Raw genomic sequence first — 17,609 nt, 5'->3', positions numbered from 1 at the left:
CGGGGTTGTGGTGTTGCCCTAATATGAGGTAATCAATGAAGTTTGTTGAAAAAGCACAAAGAACGAAAGCCTCTAATCCCTTTTCAGGTGTGACACATTATCTTGCAGTGACATTCAATGAAACAGCACGGTAAAAAACCATTAGATTTCATTTTGTGCCTGTTAGACAATCGACGTTGGCAACTGTGACTAAATGGGAGCTGTGGTAAAATTCACAATTCTTTGGTTAAAGGATATTTATTCCAACTTCTAAAACATTGTACTTTCACTAGGTGCAACCTGCAGCACAGTACAAAGACTGCTGAAGATGATAGCTTAAATGACCCAGGCCAACAAAAGATCTGAAGCAACAAATCTGAATAACAGTCACAGAGAGTGCTGGGCTGAGGAAAGGTCATCGACCTGAAATGTTAATTCTGTTTCTCTCTCAACAGATACTGTCTGACCTGCTGACTATTTCCAACATTCTCTGTTTTTATTTCAGATTCCCAGCATTTTGCTTTTGTCTCAATAATAGTCACTTGTTTTTGAGTTGAGTTGACATCAGGCTCATATAAGAGAGTGGACTGGATATTGTAGATAGTTCTGGATAAGGCTGAAGGCCCATTTGCTTATTGTCTTTTAACTTCTGAACAATAACTCTGGCAAAGTCTTCTCCTTGGTTGTCACTAGTGTCTAGGAGTTGTCGGACTTTGGCTGTTCTTGTAGGTTTGGTGCTGGTGAGCTCATAATCCTCCTTCATTATTAGGTCACGGGAAATCAAGGCGTCTAGGGCCTGATTCAGACATGCTTCTGTCATCTGATTGATAATATCCTCCCTTTTGCTTTGAATCCATTGGTGAGCCACACCTTGAGAGACACTCTCTGTGAAGAAACCTGCATGGAAGGTTTACGTCAGTAAATGGAGCACAGTAAAAACAGCAACAACAGTACAGGGATTGGGCTGCCAACATTGGCTGACACTTGAGCAAGCAGCGGCATTGAATGTGATTGGCACATTTTTTTTTGGTCTGGGTGTCTTGAAAGATACTTTGTGACAGAAAACAGATTACTAGGGGAAATGATGAAGAAATTGTATAAGACTTCAAATATGCAACTGTTCAAAAGCTGCATTTGCATCTCTAGATGTCTGGTTGCAGAGCTTATGGATATTCATGAATGTCACTATGGGCCAGCAATTTGAAGATTGTATTGCTGGAGTTTGCAATGGAGATCTTGATTACGTTACAAAAAAATGATTTCACCAGGTTAAGAAACAAATATTCCTATCTTGACCTGCCATTCTCAATCTCAGATTTCAATTTTGAAATAGCTTTCCCTTATATGAATGTGAGCAGATGATAACTTACAACAAGTTGTTGTAAGTGTAGATTTTAAAACCAAAAATTTCTAAACTTTTAATGAAGTAATAATGCATTCTGGAATCAATTCATAAGGCAATTTTAATATATATTAATACAATATAGTTAGCTTAGCGAAAAATCCCATCCAAGAAATGAACATTTCACTATGGACTAAATTTCACATTCCCCTGCTGTCGTGGGGTGTGAAATAGGATAAATAGGCTTCCCACTGGGTTGCTGCCCATCGATTTTACGCTGGGGTCAGCAAGGCCTTAGATGGGCCACCAGCCCCTGCAGCAATTGAGGCCCTTAAGAAGCCAATTATTGGCCACTTAAGGGCCATTTCCCACCCAGCCTGAATTTTTAGGCTGGCAGGAGGATTTCCTGGGTGTGGAGGAAGCACAAAAATGATCCGGTGGCAAGTGGTGGAGGGGGTGGAGGCAGGCGCCTCCATCAGAAGCCCCCATCTAACTTTGGGCACACGCCATTAAGGTCTGCTGGCCGCTGGACCTCCCTCCCCCCCATTCCCCTGGACTCTCACCTGACACCCTAAATGCCCACTCCTCCACAGGCCTCCTCTACCATCCCTGCCCCGGGACCCTGATACTTACCTAGTACTGGGGCTTTGCCTCCAACATCTTCAGGAAGTTCCTCTTCTGTCCACTGCAGCTTCTGCTGCGGGGCTTCCTCCTGAGTGAAGAGCAGATGTCTCGCCTGCAGCCAATTAATGCTCATTCAAGGGTGAAATGGCTGCGGGGCAGGCAGATTTGTTGGGATGTATTCACTGTCGACTCTTCGGATGGTGGAGCAGGAAACCCTGCCATGCGAAATATCCTGGCCTATACGTTTTGACTTGGATCAAAGTGAGTACTACAGATGTACCATACCAGCCTATGGCAGTCATTAGTCAGACCAGACTATCGCCTCTTCTGCCAAAAGTAAAATTTAGAGACCAAGGAGGAGTCTTCCACACTTTGACACCTCCCCCACCACTCTGCCCCCACCAAGCCCTGCCCTTCCCAACACAATAGCAATAAATCATGCGTTCCTTGCTTTCATAGTTTGCTGAGGCTGGTGTGAATGCAAAGCCTCTAGCAGTCTAAACTTACGAATATCTGCAAAAGGCATAAATACATTTTATATGCAGCTAGAATTTGAGATATAAAAAAGTGTCTTCAATCATAGTTGCACAGATTGATTTCTACACACTAAATTACAGTCTGTCTGCACTCACCAGTGGAAGAATGGAATGTTATTAATCCATGTTCACAGTCCAATTCACTTTCAGGAACTCCCCTTTTAGGTGTAAAGGTATCTTCTGGTTGGCATATAGCAGTCTGAGCCAAACTGGCTTCTTCACTGGGTGCAACTAAAGATGGTGTGTATAATTCTTCATCTTGACATTTTATACTAGACCGAGCATTTTCATCTGTGCTTCCTATGAAGGGACATCCATAAAATGCATGCAAACATTATGGGCAAAGATTAAAATGATTCCCTTCTTATCTTACATGTAAAATCTTTCAACCTTCTTAAAGCTTTTACAAACATAAATCACATCCTTTTGGAAGTTTGCAAGAAGTTAATAGGAAAGCCATTAATAGTAATATAGGAAAGACATTAAGATAATGTTTAAAGTATGAGCTGTGAACTATGCTAGGGGTGAATAGCTTGAAATATACAAAAAAAAATACAAGTGAAAGACTTGAATTTAAATAATTAGGATGCATTAATGCATGGTGATCTACATTACACTGCATGGAACTATATTGCTGTTCCTTCACTGTCACTGGATCAAAATCCTGGAACTCCTTCCCTAACAGCACTGTGTGTGCATCTGCACCAGATGAACTTCAGCAGTTCAAGGAGGAAGTTCACTACCACTTTCAAGAGCAGTTAGGGACGGGCAGCAATGAAAGAATAAAAGAAAAATTGGATTCATTACAGCTCTATTATTTTGCTCCAGCACTCTGGTGTGCAACATGTAGGAGTTTTACAAATGGTCTTGACAATACATAACGGGGAAGTAATAAGTTCATGCAGCACTGTTTTATGTCAATTTCCCAGGCGCAGGCAGCGCTGTGGGCCACAGCCTGTATAGCCCACACTGCGCTTTTCATTTGTAGAACACTGTGCTGATGTGGCCCATGGTCCTGCCTGCCCTGAGAATCAACAATATATGGATAAATTTCTCCCTCAAAATGATTTATTTGAGATATTTTCTGCTCGTAACCACAACTCTCTCAGTTAAGACTAAAAATTGACGTTATCAACCTTTCAGATGCACTGTCAGGCAATGTCAAAAGATTTATTGACCCCAAGTTGAGTTTCTTCCCATCACATTGCCTGCCTTCACTACTATCTTAGCTCTTTTGCTACTGAAACTCTCATTCACATATTCACCACTCACAGACTTGTCTCTGATGCTCTCCTTGCCAGCATCCTATCTCCCTTCCTTGGTAAACTGCAGCTTATATCATACCTTGTATCAAGTTCAATTTCCTCATTTCTCTTGGCTTCTATGGTGAGCTGATCCACTAACATCTAAAATTTAAAATTCCTGTCCTTGTCTTGAAATACCTCCAGAGCTTTCCCCTCCCTACCTCGATAACTGCTTCTCGCCTTACAATCCTTCTCTCCCAAACTCTCTTTGCCTCTGTGTATCCCCTCCTTTCCCACCAATGGGCATCCCTTTAGTCAAACAGAGCTCACTCTTTGGAATTTGTCCCTCGTCATTCTAACTTCTAAGACCAGGACTTTTGTTAAGCATCTGGTGAGCTCTCCGAAATATCTATTTCTTTGACACAGCATCAGTTTCTTTTCCAATGGCTAAGTAAAGCACTTGTCCTTGCTCCTCTCTATATCCGGTGTAGAAATCTATACTAAATTTCTTAACTTCCTTCATATCAATTATTATCTATAATTCCAGTGCTTTCTGCTAAGCATACTCCAAATCAGAAGCTCTCAAGTGTTTTGTTTCTGCGCGCACCCTCCCTCCCATTTTATAAAAAAAATCCATGGACACCCTATAACAAAACACAAACATTTTTCAAATAAAATTGGTTTCTGCAATTAAGCAAAAATGATTATTTTTGTTTTAACTACTTAATGTAAAACTGATTACTGGTGCTGAGCAATAGTTGTCAAGGTGTGGCGGTATCTTTGACAAACACTTGCACATGCATTACAATCTCAGTAGAGACCAGTAACTTTTTTAAAAAAAAAATGAGCTCTCAGTTCTCAATTGAAAGAATGCCAATTACACCACAAAATTTCATGTTTTAAACAAAAACTTTATTGTACAAGAGTTAATCAAAGCAAACACTAACTTGGCGCTATATTTTGTAAACATTTATAATTAAAAAAACTCAACAGAACACTCCCCAATCTACATTTATTTCCATCCAGAAGTTCCCTTACTTTACAGGGTACTGATTGCTCCTTCGCTTCTCCTGGGGCTAAACCGAGGAATGTCATGGCTCTCAGGAATTCATTTTGATTCTTCTCAGTGTTCCCACTATTCTCTGTGGTTTAAGATTCTCTTGGGGTCCTTTCACTAACATCTGGCTAGGCAAACCCTCCAACTCTCCTTCAACACCCCATGATTGTGGATTCCTGAGCTCAAGCTTAGGCCTCACTGAATTCTTGCTTTGTGACTCCATATCAGAAACACCCCTAGTTTCTGAGAGCCCTCTGCTCCTGGTCCACAGCTCTCAGCAAGTTCTTTCTCTGCCTTCTCCAAACTGCTCCGGACCTAGGCTTCAACTGCTAGCTTCTGAGAGAAAAGCACCCAGGTAAAACCCAAAACCAAAAGGAAGCCTCCCAGCAATCTATCCCCAGAGCAATGTGGCATGCCTGGAATGTTCCAGATAGATATTCAAACCAATTATCTTCAATTTCCAAACTGCCCCTTTGTTCTGGGGAACCATATGAATAATTTAAACCCTTTATTGAGACAGTTGTAGATATCCTAACTGCACCCAGAAGTTCTGAGGAGTAACCCATTGTTTTCTTTCTGATGCTTCCCATTTGACCTTATTGATTACTTTAGGTTTGTTTACCAGCTTCTCAAACCAGGCATTTTCATTTATCCTACATTTAAAAATTTTAATTCCCAAACTAAAAGTTACACTTCTAAAACATATGAATCAATGTTCATCCTTGTCCAGTGCATTATTTTTAATTGGTGTAATTGCTGAATATCCAGATTCACAAAAACAGATTGCCTTAATGGGACCAACACTTTCAGGGCTGCAGAAGCAGCAGTGTTACATTCATTGGAGAATTCACATTCGGAGCCCTCACAGTCTCCAATACCCAGAGGGCTCAATGTATCCAATAGAATGGCATCATAGAATAAAGTAGCATAGGAGGTCATTCAACCCATCAAGCCTGTATTGCTTCTTTCAAAAAGAAATTCAGGTAGTCCCACTCCCTGGTTTTTTCACATGTTTACAATTGTAACTTCTTCAAATATTTATTCAATTCCTCTTTTGAAGCTACCACTGAATCTGGTTCCACACCCTATTAGGATTATGAAGCAGCCATCACCAGTTGGAACACCATAAACTGTATATCTCCATACCGGTGCATACTGCAGCACTATTCAAGCAGCCTCAGAGCTCCATAGCACCACCAACAATCCTAACCTCTGTCCAACAGTTGGTTTAGAACAATTGCTCTTGCTTCAGCTTCTCCTCTTTCTATGTTTAAGCAAATGGTTGGTCTTTTCCCCAGAGGTTGATTCAGTGGGCTGGACTGGCCATTTCTCTGTAAATATTTCCATCTGTTTATACTACTTCTTGTTGCATGTTCCACACAGAGAATTAGCAAGGCCTATTTCCCTCCACCCATATCTTCCAGACACTTCTGACTGTTTTTGGACCCTGCTTTTATCAGGCTTTCCTCGAGGGGAATCAATTCTGCAGGTCCTTCCTGCCATTTGCTTTCCTTTCTTCAGAGATTCCTGCTGCCTCTGACTAAGGGCCTAAATATTCCTTCTTCGAATGCTGAATTTGGCAAACTCTGGTTTGGAACTTTGGTCCCGAGTCAGGTAATGCTAATCAGGTAATTTCCTGGCTTGCCATACCGATCTCAAGGGTGCTTAGTTCCATAAGCACAGGGAACAGTCATTCCCTGGTTCATTCCCCAGGGCAATGCCTTGGCCAGAGTCAACCTGCCCATTTTGAATTTGAACAAAACTTGGCAGTAAACTGTTCCACACTGCGGTCTCCATGGCAATGCCTCCACCAGAGTCCACTTGCCAACCAATCAGCACTCTCTTCTCATGCAGTATAAATTGTTGTTCCCCTTTACAATTGGTAATTTCTTGCAAGCTGTCCTGATAAGTGCAAGATGAAAAGCTTTGATAGTATTTCTCTTTTATCAGCAATATTTTAACTCAATACTGAGTTCAAAAGGCCCTGCTGAGTTTGGGATTCACATGTGCGGTTGTCACTTCCCTCCTGCCTGGCAAAAATAGGACCTGTCAGAAACGGAAGCAGGACTTCTGGATCTGGGTTCTGCCCACCATTTTAATAAGGTCCCCAGATTCTCCACAAGCCTGTGGAAATCAAGGCCTCTACACTTGCTGTTTTGTGGTTTCGATAACTGGAGACCTCCGCCAAAGCTTCAATCCGCATATGTGCCTATAATTCAAATAATTGGCTCACATCTGTCATGATAATAGCTGATTGTGGTTGTGGATTGCAGTATAGGGTACTATACAGTACTCTGTACTGTATACAGGGTCACCTGACCTGGGGATTGAAGGTCAGGTAGCACATGTTGGAATCTGTCTTGATAGAGTTCAGACACTGCAGATATGTGTTCATGTTAGGAAAATTGTCATCAACAAAGTTATCTCAGCCACAATGTCGACAGCCTGCATTGTTAAAAAAAAGAAAGACATGGTGTCAAAAGTAAATTGAACGCAACAATGGAGGTTCTGAAACTACCGACACAGCTCAGTTTGGAGGGAAATCTCTGGAGGAAGTTCCGGCAGCGATTCAAGCTGTACCTCACAGTGATGGGCAGTGATAAAAATGGCCCTTAGGTAGTGTTCCATCTTTTTTCACAAAGCAGGGGAAGACGTCTATAACACATGCACATTTGAAAGTAATCAGAAACAAAATGACTCGAAAGAAATAATGGAAAAATTTGAAGCCTACTGCAGCCCTAAGAAAATCATCACGTATGAAGGATACCGATTTTTTAACGTGCATGCAAGGCAGTGACAACATTAGTCAGTATGTAACTGAGTTGAGATAATGAGCTAAATCATGTGAATTTGGAGAGCTTGAAGAACCATTCATCTGAGATAGAACAATTTGTGGGATCGCAAACGACACTCAGAGAGAACGGCTTTTGAGAGAAGTTGATCTCAAGCTGGAGAGAGCAATAAATATCTGCAGAGTGATATTTAGATATTAAATGCCAGATTAAACAAATGACCAAAGATGATAAGCTGCACATGGTCAAGCAGTTAGATGCAGTTAAACAGAAATAGCCCCAGGAAAGAACAAATAGACAGCCTGAAAGTAACAAGAACAAAACTGTGATTAAAACATTTAAATGTAGCCAATGTGGAACAGAGCGATTAACACGTGGTTGTCCAGCCTATGGAAAGCAGTGTATGAACTGTGATAAACTAAATCACTTTGCTAAGAAGTGTAAATCGAAGAAAGTGCACACAATTGACACAGACATTGGAACTGAAATTCCATTGGTGCAGTAACAAATTCCACAAAAGACAAATGGAAGATTGATTTAAAAATTGCCAACATGATGGTGAATTTCAAGCTTGACACAGTTGCACAAGCAGACATCATTCCCATAAATCTGCATCGTAAGATAAGCAAAGAAAAACAGCTAATTAAAACAAAAGTGAAGCTGTCTACTTATACAGGTGAAAAAATTGCAGTAGAAGGCAAGTGCACACCTAAAGTGAACTACAAAAAAGTCTCAAGCACTTTCATTCATAGTGGTGAAAACTGATGCAAAACCCATTCTTGGAATCAAAACTTGTAAAAATTTGAAGCTAATCAAGGGAAAAATGACTGTCACCACTGATCATATCCTCAGCAAGTATAAAGATATGTTTCTGGGGATAGGTTGCCTAAAGGGGGAGCACACCATCAGGAGTGTCGAAACCATGACACCCAAAGTACACCCGCTCAGGAAAATACCTGTATTGCTGAGAGACTGACAGAATGGAGAAACTTCACATCATCAAGAACCGAGAAAGTGGTTAATCCAATTCTAACTGTAGAAAAATCAGATGGAAACCTGGAAATTTGTCTGGATCCCAGGCAGCAACTAAACCAGGCAGCATAAAGACAGCATTACCAGCTGCCCACAGTTGAAGAGATCACGAGTGAGCTAGCCAATGCTAAACAATATTGAGTCTTGGTTGATAGTTCAGGCTTCTGGCAGCTCAAGCTGGATGAACGCAGTACTCTGGATGAACTCTGTACCTTCAACACATCATACGGGCGATACAGGTGATAGTAAGAGAATCACTGTAATAAATCATTTTAAATCAATTCTTGTTCGCCACGTCATACCTGCAGTGCTCATCTCAGGTAATGGTCCACAATTCTCAGGCACTGAGTTTCACAAATTTGCACAGGGCTGGGAGTTTTGCCACACTACATCAAATCCCAAAGATCCACAATCCAATGGAATGGTGGAACGTACCGTGCAGACCTTAAAATGCCTGGTGAAGAAAGGAAAGGCAGACAGAAGAGACCCCAACTTGGCTCTGCTGGATTTCAGGAATACTCCATTAAAGGGCGTTGGACCATCTCCACCACAGCTTCTGATGGGGAGAAGACGAAGAACTGAGCTTCCAACTGTGCCCTAACTGTTACATCCACAGCTTGTAAGCTACAGAGTGCAGGACCTGCTCAAACTGAGACAACAGAAACAGAAGCAGTACTCTGATCGAGGTGCCTGACCTGAACATGGGAGAGACAATTATGATTCAGCATGAAGGGATCTGGGATTCTGGTGTTGTCACAGGAATCACAGGAGAACCAAGGTCTTACATAGTGCAGACTCCAAACGGACAACAGTACAGGAAAAACTGGAAATTCTTACAGAAAACAAATGAAACACAACCCTGCTCTGAACCAGAAAGTGTAGCTGAAGATCAAAAACCAGGATGCAGCAGTGAAGCAACAGATAACCAGACAAAGCCTGAGAGCCCTGAAAACTATCCAAGGGGTGATCGTGACACAGAGCTGGAGAAGGCCCCTTGTCCTTCAAAATTACCTCTTGTCACCATTCAGAACATCCTGTGGAAGAATTGTGAAAAAACCAGAGAGATACAGAGATGAGTAAAAGACAAAACAGACTGATCAAAACAGTGAGAAAGAATAGATAAGAGACTTTGTGTACTTGAGTTGTGTAAAAGTTTAGAACAAAAAACGGAATGTCATGTCATAGCTGACTGCAGTTGTGGACTCCAGTATTAGATACTATATGGCACTCTGTACTATATACAGGGTCACTTGATCTCAGGGTTGAGGGTCAGTTAGCACATGTTGGAGCCTGTCTTGATAGAGTTCAGACACTGCAGATATCTGTTCAGGTTAGGAAAATGTGTTATCAATAAAGTTAGCTCAACCACAACGTTGGCAGCCTGTGTGCATCATTAAAAAAAGAAAACAAGACGCCATCCAGAAGCACAATGGTGTGTGTGTGTTCATATGCCTCACACCAGACTCCCAAAGTAACTGCTCTATTTAGAACTTGGCAGGAGACTATCTTCCACTGTGAAGAGACACAAAAATTTAAGTTTAAGATTTTTGTTTGTGATTGGAGTATGTCACTTTCAAACTTAACTTGGAATTCAATTGCATTATGATCACTATTTTCCAGCAGATCTTTTACTATGACATTACTAAGGCCTCTGTCATTTCCTCATTGACCAGGATAATTTCTCTACTCTCTGCTTCTAAGAGACCAACATTTACTTCAGTGAATTTTTTTTTTATGTCCTTGTATAAGCTCCTACAACTTTTTTTCATAAACCTGGCTGGTTTATTCTCATACTCAATTTTTTTCCTTTTTTAAAAAAAAAATCAACTTTTTGGTAACCTTTGTTGGTTTCTAAAACACTCCCAGTGCTCACCCTGCTACTGTTCTTTGCAACATCATAAGCCTCTTCTTTTAGTCTAATACTATCCTGAACTTACTGAGTGAGCCAGAGATGAGACTAGCTAAGTTTTTGTTTTTTAATGGAATGTATTTTTCTTGAACATTTTGACTGGTTCTTTGTTTACTTATTTATTCTGCATCTTGTCTTTTAGTCTATTTATCAAAGCAACCTTAGCCAGTCGTCCCCTTATACCCATATGATTGGTTTTTTGTTTAAGTTTAAGATTTTTGTTTATGATTGGAGTATGTTACTTTCAAACTTAACATGGAATTCGATTGTATTATGATCACTGTATCCCAGCAGATTTTTTCCTATGACATTACTAATTAACCCTGCCTTATTACACAATACTAGATGGACAATAGCTTTTTTCCTAGTCAGTTCCACAACATATTACTCCAGCAAACTGTCATAGAAACATTCTACAAATTCATCTTCTGGATCACCCTTTGCAATTTGATTGTCCCAGTCTGTGAAAAAATTAAAATTATCCACAAATATTACAAAGCCTTTGTTCCAAGTTCCAATAATCTACCTAGGCCAGAATATTACGTCCCGCGAACAGGCGCACAGCTGACCTGAACGGACATGAAATAGTGCAAGATGACATCGGTGAGCTGTCATTGCGCACTAGCGCAATATTTCACTGTGTGCATGCGCGGTAGTCGGAAGTGCGCCCGCCGACAATTAAGTGGGCAATTAAGCCCATTAACAACGCAATCAACAGTGAATTCACATGGCCCGTCCAAATTTACAGCTGGTGGACAGGCCATTCTCCCAGGCGGCTTTCACATTTTTACTCCAACCTCGATCCAGGGCGATATGAAATCTCCATGGGGAAATAAAATAAAAAGAGGTATCTAGGTACCTGGATATCTGTTTTATGAGGTATGCTTTCAGGTGCTTGATTTATGCTGCATGAACATTTTTTGCAGCATTTCTTTCATGTCCTTTAGTCTATGGAGGTCTGCAGCTCCCTGGGGCAGCTTTGTGCCTTCAGGGAGCTCACTAAAAGCGCTCACCCATACTCTCAGTTATGTCGGCACCTGCCCTCTTCCTGCCTTCACCCAGCAGCGCTGAGCATTTCAGCCCATGTTTCACACTAGTTAGCCGTTAATTGGCCAGCCAGCGTGACATCGCGGTCGGGGACCGATCGCAGCTGGTGGCCCATTTCCCATCTGCTCCTGAGCCTGCTGTTTGCCCATGCCCGACGATTGAAAATTTCAGGCCCTAATGTCATAGTCCATGTGTTTTAGCTGTAGCTTTTCAAGTTTTAGAAGCTGAAATTGAAAAACTCTGGCAAATATCTAGAGACTGGTAAACTTCAAACTTAAGATAATTACAATTACAGAATCAAAAAACAACTTGTGTTTACTGGCTAAAGTCACAGCTAAAGAGGGGAGAGTCATAAAATGGCAGATGGGCTTAATGAACTAAAGAATTGGAGGTATGAAGTCTGCACTTATTCCATATTAGTGATACAAGTTATTCATGTGGTTTCCCAGAATTAAGGAAAGCTTTATATTTAAAAGGCAGTTAATTTGCACATCTACCTGGGAACAAGCTACGTGTGTTACATTACCATGGAGATGGGTGGAGCTTAGTGAGATTCTTTGGTTTGAGTTATCTCAGTGAATTTAGTTAGGGTATAGCCAACAGGCAAGACTGGTTGAGAGAAGCATCTAAAAGACTCTGTCAGTTTTGGGTTTTATGTAGTTTGTAGCTCCTTCAAGGTTGGGAGATAAAGCCAGACCTACACCTAAGGTAAAGTTAATGCTTGATCTATTACTCATGACACAGCCTGTGATTGGGAGCTGGTATTCAGTATAAGACAAAGTTGGAAAGAAGGAAAAAAAACGATTGGAAGATTTAATTAACTGGATGCTAAAGGAAGAAATCTACAGTAAGTCTCAATAAAAGACAGTTAACCTTGTTGCAGTTCTGGAAGCAATCAGCTTCTTTGCGGTTTGAAACCACAGCAGCAGGCTATTAGAAACCAAGGGTGTTTTCTGATGTTTTAAAACACTGCGCAGGAGTCACAGGGAAGCCCATGCTGGAGCTGTGGAATCCAGAATTGTGAGGTTGATAAATAAATCAGAGAGTCTCTTAGCCAAAAGCTAATGGAAGGATCCCCATGAAATCTTGTACCTTGGTGACTAGCTGAACACTGAAGAGAAATCAGATTGAATTCCAGATATACTTTTGAGTTGGCCTGAGGAAAAGTGAATAAACTTTAAAGATTTTGTAAGATAAAGGAACTCTTAGGGGGAAAGCAGAAAGTAGAAAAGAGTTTACAATCTAAGTCTTTATATGCTATAGTATTAAGCTGATAATGCTTACTTTGTTTCACTCTTTTTGATATACAATAAAGTTTGTTTTTGATTCAAAATGTGAAATCTTGTGCTGTAATTCTGTCAGTTAATTGCTGGTTGTTTAGATTTCTTCCTTAAACCTTAATGGTCCCTAACAGGATTGTAACACGCTCACCTATGTTTTCTGACTCTTATTATTCCTAATCTCCACCCATAATGATTCTATTTCATGACCTTCTAAGCCCAGACCCTTTCTCACTAATGTCCTTAGGTCATCCTTTACTATCAAGGCTATCCTCCTCCTTTGCCATTTTGTCTTTCTTTCCGAAATATTGTGTAACTAAAAATACTTATTTCCTAACCATGGTCACCTTGTAATAATGTCTCTGTAATAACATGGTCACCTTGTAATAATGTCTCTGTAATATTAATTAAATCTAAATAATTTGCTTCTATTTGGTATCTATTCCCCGACTATACAGTCCCTTACTCCATCACATTCCATTTCTCTAACCCCATTTGAATGGCATCGTGCACCATGGTGCCATAGTCAATTTGGTCATCCACCCTACAGTCCTTCTTTGTCATCCATGCAGGTTTCATGTATTATGAGAAGTGCCATTGGATAAAATTGCTCTGGAATGGTCTTTTGTTGTTGGCTTTTATTTCAGGATTTTGACCACGATGAACCTCTGATAGTCCATAACAGATAGGGAATGCATGTTCAACTAGGAGTCATTTAGACAGGACACTAACTGGACCTGTGTGGCTCAAAATGGCAAATTGGTCATCAAATCAGCATTAAAGGCTGTTTGATGTCACAATTTGCCTACTCTGCATGCCACGTCAGACTGGATGATATTTTCTCAATTCTGTAGTGACAGCAACAGCAAATTTGGCAGCCTATATTATTGGATCTGGACATTCAAAAATGTATTAAATATATTGTTAGTAGGTCAGCTTTAATGTTGAACATTGTAAATGAATTGCTGGGTCATGAGAAAGAGCTGAAAAGGTCAGTTGAGTCACATGACCAGTATGATGCTGACAGTTTGTAAGTGCTAAGCCGATGTGGGGTTATATTAATGGTAGTGGGAGATGCAGTCTGATGGTAGTGGGCCCCTTGAAACCGCCTTGCAGACTCCTGGGGGACATGGGTCCTCTGGCTGAGAGCCCCTGGTCTAAATAGCCACTCCACTTTGAAAATTTCACTCAGAAATTCATGATTTTTAACAAAGGCTGATGAAACAAAAAGAAACTTTAGATCCCTCCCCTTGTTTTACTTCCTTTTCCATTTTTTCTTTAAGCTTCACTATTTTCTCATTAACTTTGCTCCTTACAGCAACACCAATTTAATTTAGTAAGTGGAACATATTCTCTGTTTCCTGCTTCATCTCACTGATCTTCCCACCTCTACCATTTCTTAATGTAATCCACTTACTGCCTCTTCTTTGCTTATCAATTCTCCATCGGCCATCTCACGCTTGCCCACCTCTGCATCTGTTTCACTGGCTGACTCAAATACCAGCTTGACAGCAGCAATAAATCAATCACACTTACTGCTATTCGTAAAATTGCTGTTTTCTGATACTGAAGGCTTAATGTTGTATTGAGGAAGTGAGGGAGCTGTGGGAAACTGATGGCGAACTCCTTCCGACTGCTGAAAGGAGACATCTTCCTGATGTGAGGATAAGGTTTGTGGTTCTGGATTGATAGCCTGTTGCACAACAGAAAAAGACGTACAATACAAATTAAACAGAAATCACGTTATTTTAAAATTTGGAGAGATTGAAATGCTTGAAGGTTACAAAAATTTATCTACCAATTAACATAATTTCACATGACAGTATTGGTGCCTTTGGTAGCATACGCTACCTTTTTAATCTGGCCATAGACAGACCAATTATCTGGCAGCCAGAAAACAGTTGCATTTGTGGCCATTTCTCTGTTATCAGTGCTTTCGAATCTACCACATATCATTCACAGGGTGCATTCCACAGCACAGGCCAAAAATACTATGAAAAGGCTTTTTTTGTAGCATTTCTGTAACTTGAAGTTATAATGCTCAAAAAGATTTGTCACAAAACAAAAATTTGCAATTAAACAAAATATTTGAATATTAACAAATCAGTTGAAATGCGCTATTGCTTGGACAGAATGTGATACTCAGCACTATAATTTAAAAACAATGACTGCCCTTCAATTAGTTTACCAAGAATATTGCACTCTTTTGGGTAAATACCAGTTTTCTTCCCTGGTGGTGTACCAACTGCCCTTGACAGCAGTCAATGGCTTAATTCTGGCCTGTATCAGCCATATTCTTAACTAGGCTGGATGAACACCAACTTAGGGATAATTCTACATCTAGCTTCCTTTCAGTTCTTAAATAAGCATGACATCTTCACTCAGAAACTCCCCACAGCTACACAAATAAGATGGAGAGCCAAGCATGGGCAAATTGAATCTGCATTTTACCACACAAAAGCATTATTCATTCGTGGTCCAACACCAATAAGCGATTGTATTTTCAGTATTTCATTTAGCTAGTACACATCAGGTTTTGAAACAGCTTTTCATAACCTAGTATTGCAGCTTTTATAATATAAACAAAGTACCAGAACTGGACTAACTGCTTCTTCTATATTAAGGGTTTCTTTCATCTGTGCAAGACAAGGCCCACAACAGTGGCTGTCCATTTCCCTCGTCTCTTTTTTATGCTTTTCGATGGTGACATCATTGCCAAGGGTGGTCCAGAAGATGAGTGTGTAGAATGTTTTTATGATAGTTTCCTGGAGCAATACACTGTGGAACCAACTGGGGAAAGGCTATTTTAGATCTAGTATTGCGTAATGAGACAGGGTTAATTAGCAATGTCATAGTAAAAGATCTACTGGGAAATAGTGATCGTAATACAATTGGATTCCTCATTAAGTTTGAAAGTGGCATACTCGCCTCTTATACTAGACTCTGCATCACATGATTATTTATAATCATCTACAACATAATTTTGCCATCAATTACACGTTTCCCTCCATCCCCTCTTCATGTTTGCAGAAGGACCATTTCTCTACAACACATTCATTCTTGTCACATTTTACCATGTACCCATTGTTTTGCCCATGATACCATCACATCCTTGGCTGTGAGACAGAAATTTAAATATGCTTCTTCCAACTCTGTGCATTGTATTTGCTGCTTATAATGTGGTCTCTTCTAAATTGGGGAATGACTGTTTAGTGTGGGCATGCAACTGACTTCCATGTGACTCATCACTTCAATTTTCCCTTTCACTCTCACACTGATTTTTCTCTGTTGGGAGAGTTGAAATATAAGCTGGTTTAAGGTGTGTGTGTGGGGGGCGGAGAGATAGAGGGACAAAGAGGTGGAGGGGGGGGTGGTGTGGTTGTAGGGACAAACAAGCAGTGATAGAAGCAGATCATCAAAAGATGTCAACGACAATAGTACAATAGAACACATAGGTGTTAAAATTAAAGTTGGTGATATTATCTAAACGAATGTGCTAATTAAGAATGGATGGTAGGGCACTCAAGGTATAGCTCTAGTGGGGGTTTTTTTTATATAATGGAAATAGGTGGGAAAAGGAAAATCTTTATAATTTATTGGAAAAAAAAGGGAAGGGGGAAACAGAAAGGGGGTGGGGATGGGGGAGGGAGCTTACGACCTAAAGTTGTTGAATTCAATATTCAGTCCGGAAGGCTGTAAAGTCCCTAGTCGGAAGATGAGGTGTTGTTCCTCCAGTTTGCGTTGGGCTTCACTGGAACAATACAGCAAGCCAAGGACAGACATGTGGGCAAGAGAGCAGGGTGGAGTGTTGAAATGGCAAGCGACAGGGAGGTTTGGGTCATTCTTGCGGACAGACCGCAGGTGTTCTGCAAAGCGGTCGCCCAGTTTACGTTTGGTCTCTCCAATGTAGAGGAGACCACATTGGGAGCAACGAATGCAGTAGACTAAGTTGGGGGAAATGCAAGTGAAATGCTGCTTCACTTGAAAGGAGTGTTTGGGTCCTTGGACGGTGAGGAGAGAGGAAGTGAAGGGGCAGGTGTTGCATCTTTTGCGTGGGCATGGGGTGGTGCCATAGGAGGGGGTTGAGGAGTAGGGGGTGATGGAGGAGTGGACCAGGGTGTCCCGAGGGAGCGATCCCTACGGAATGCCGATAAGGGGGGTGAAGGGAAGATGTGTTTGGTGGTGGCATCATGCTGGAGTTGGCGGAAATGGCGGAGTATGATCCTTTGAATGCGGAGGCTGGTGGGGTGATAAGTGAGGACAAGGGGGACCCTATCATGTTTCTGGGAGGGAGGAGAAGGCGTGAGGGCGGATGCGCGGGAGATGGGCCGGACACGGTTGAGGGCCCTGTCAACGACCGTGGGTGGAAAACCTCGGTTAAGGAAGAAGGAGGACATGTCAGAGGAACTGTTTTTGAATGTAGCATCATCGGAACAGATGCGACGGAGGCGAAGGAACTGAGAGAATGGGATGGAGTCCTTACAGGAAGCGGGGTGTGAGGAGCTGTAGTCGAGATAGCTGTGGGAGTCGGTGGGTTTGTAATGGATATTGGTGGACAGTCTATCACCAGAGATTGAGACAGAGAGGTCAAGGAAGGGAAGGGAAGTGTCAGAGATGGACCACGTGAAAATGATGGAGGGGTGGAGATTGGAAGCAAAATTAATAAATTTTTCCAAGTCCTGATGAGAGCATGAAGCGGCACCGAAGTAATCATCGATGTACAGGAGAAAGAGTTGTGGAAGGGGGCCGGAGTAGGACTGCAACAAG

At 41.3% G+C, this 17,609-nt stretch overlaps 1 protein-coding gene across 3 annotated transcripts in view; it reads right to left on the bottom strand.

Moving 5' to 3' along the window:
- Positions 1-221: 221 nt before the first annotated feature.
- The window catches only part of ripk2 (receptor-interacting serine-threonine kinase 2), a 70,560-nt gene continuing 53,172 nt past the window's right edge, over positions 222-17,609 (bottom strand). For all 3 annotated transcript variants that reach the window (XM_041190504.1, XM_041190505.1, XM_041190506.1), the window contains 3 exons: positions 14,379-14,535; positions 2,578-2,781; positions 222-876 (listed from right to left, as the gene is read on the bottom strand). In XM_041190504.1, the coding sequence (XP_041046438.1) occupies positions 518-876; positions 2,578-2,781; positions 14,379-14,535 (720 nt within the window). In that variant the 3' untranslated portion in view covers positions 222-517. The remainder of the gene's footprint in view (positions 877-2,577; positions 2,782-14,378; positions 14,536-17,609) is intronic.

This window comes from Carcharodon carcharias, chromosome 6, assembly GCF_017639515.1.
Source record: "Carcharodon carcharias isolate sCarCar2 chromosome 6, sCarCar2.pri, whole genome shotgun sequence".
In the NCBI taxonomy this organism is placed as follows: domain Eukaryota; kingdom Metazoa; phylum Chordata; class Chondrichthyes; order Lamniformes; family Lamnidae; genus Carcharodon; species Carcharodon carcharias.
This window is presented reverse-complemented; position numbering and strand designations above follow the sequence as displayed.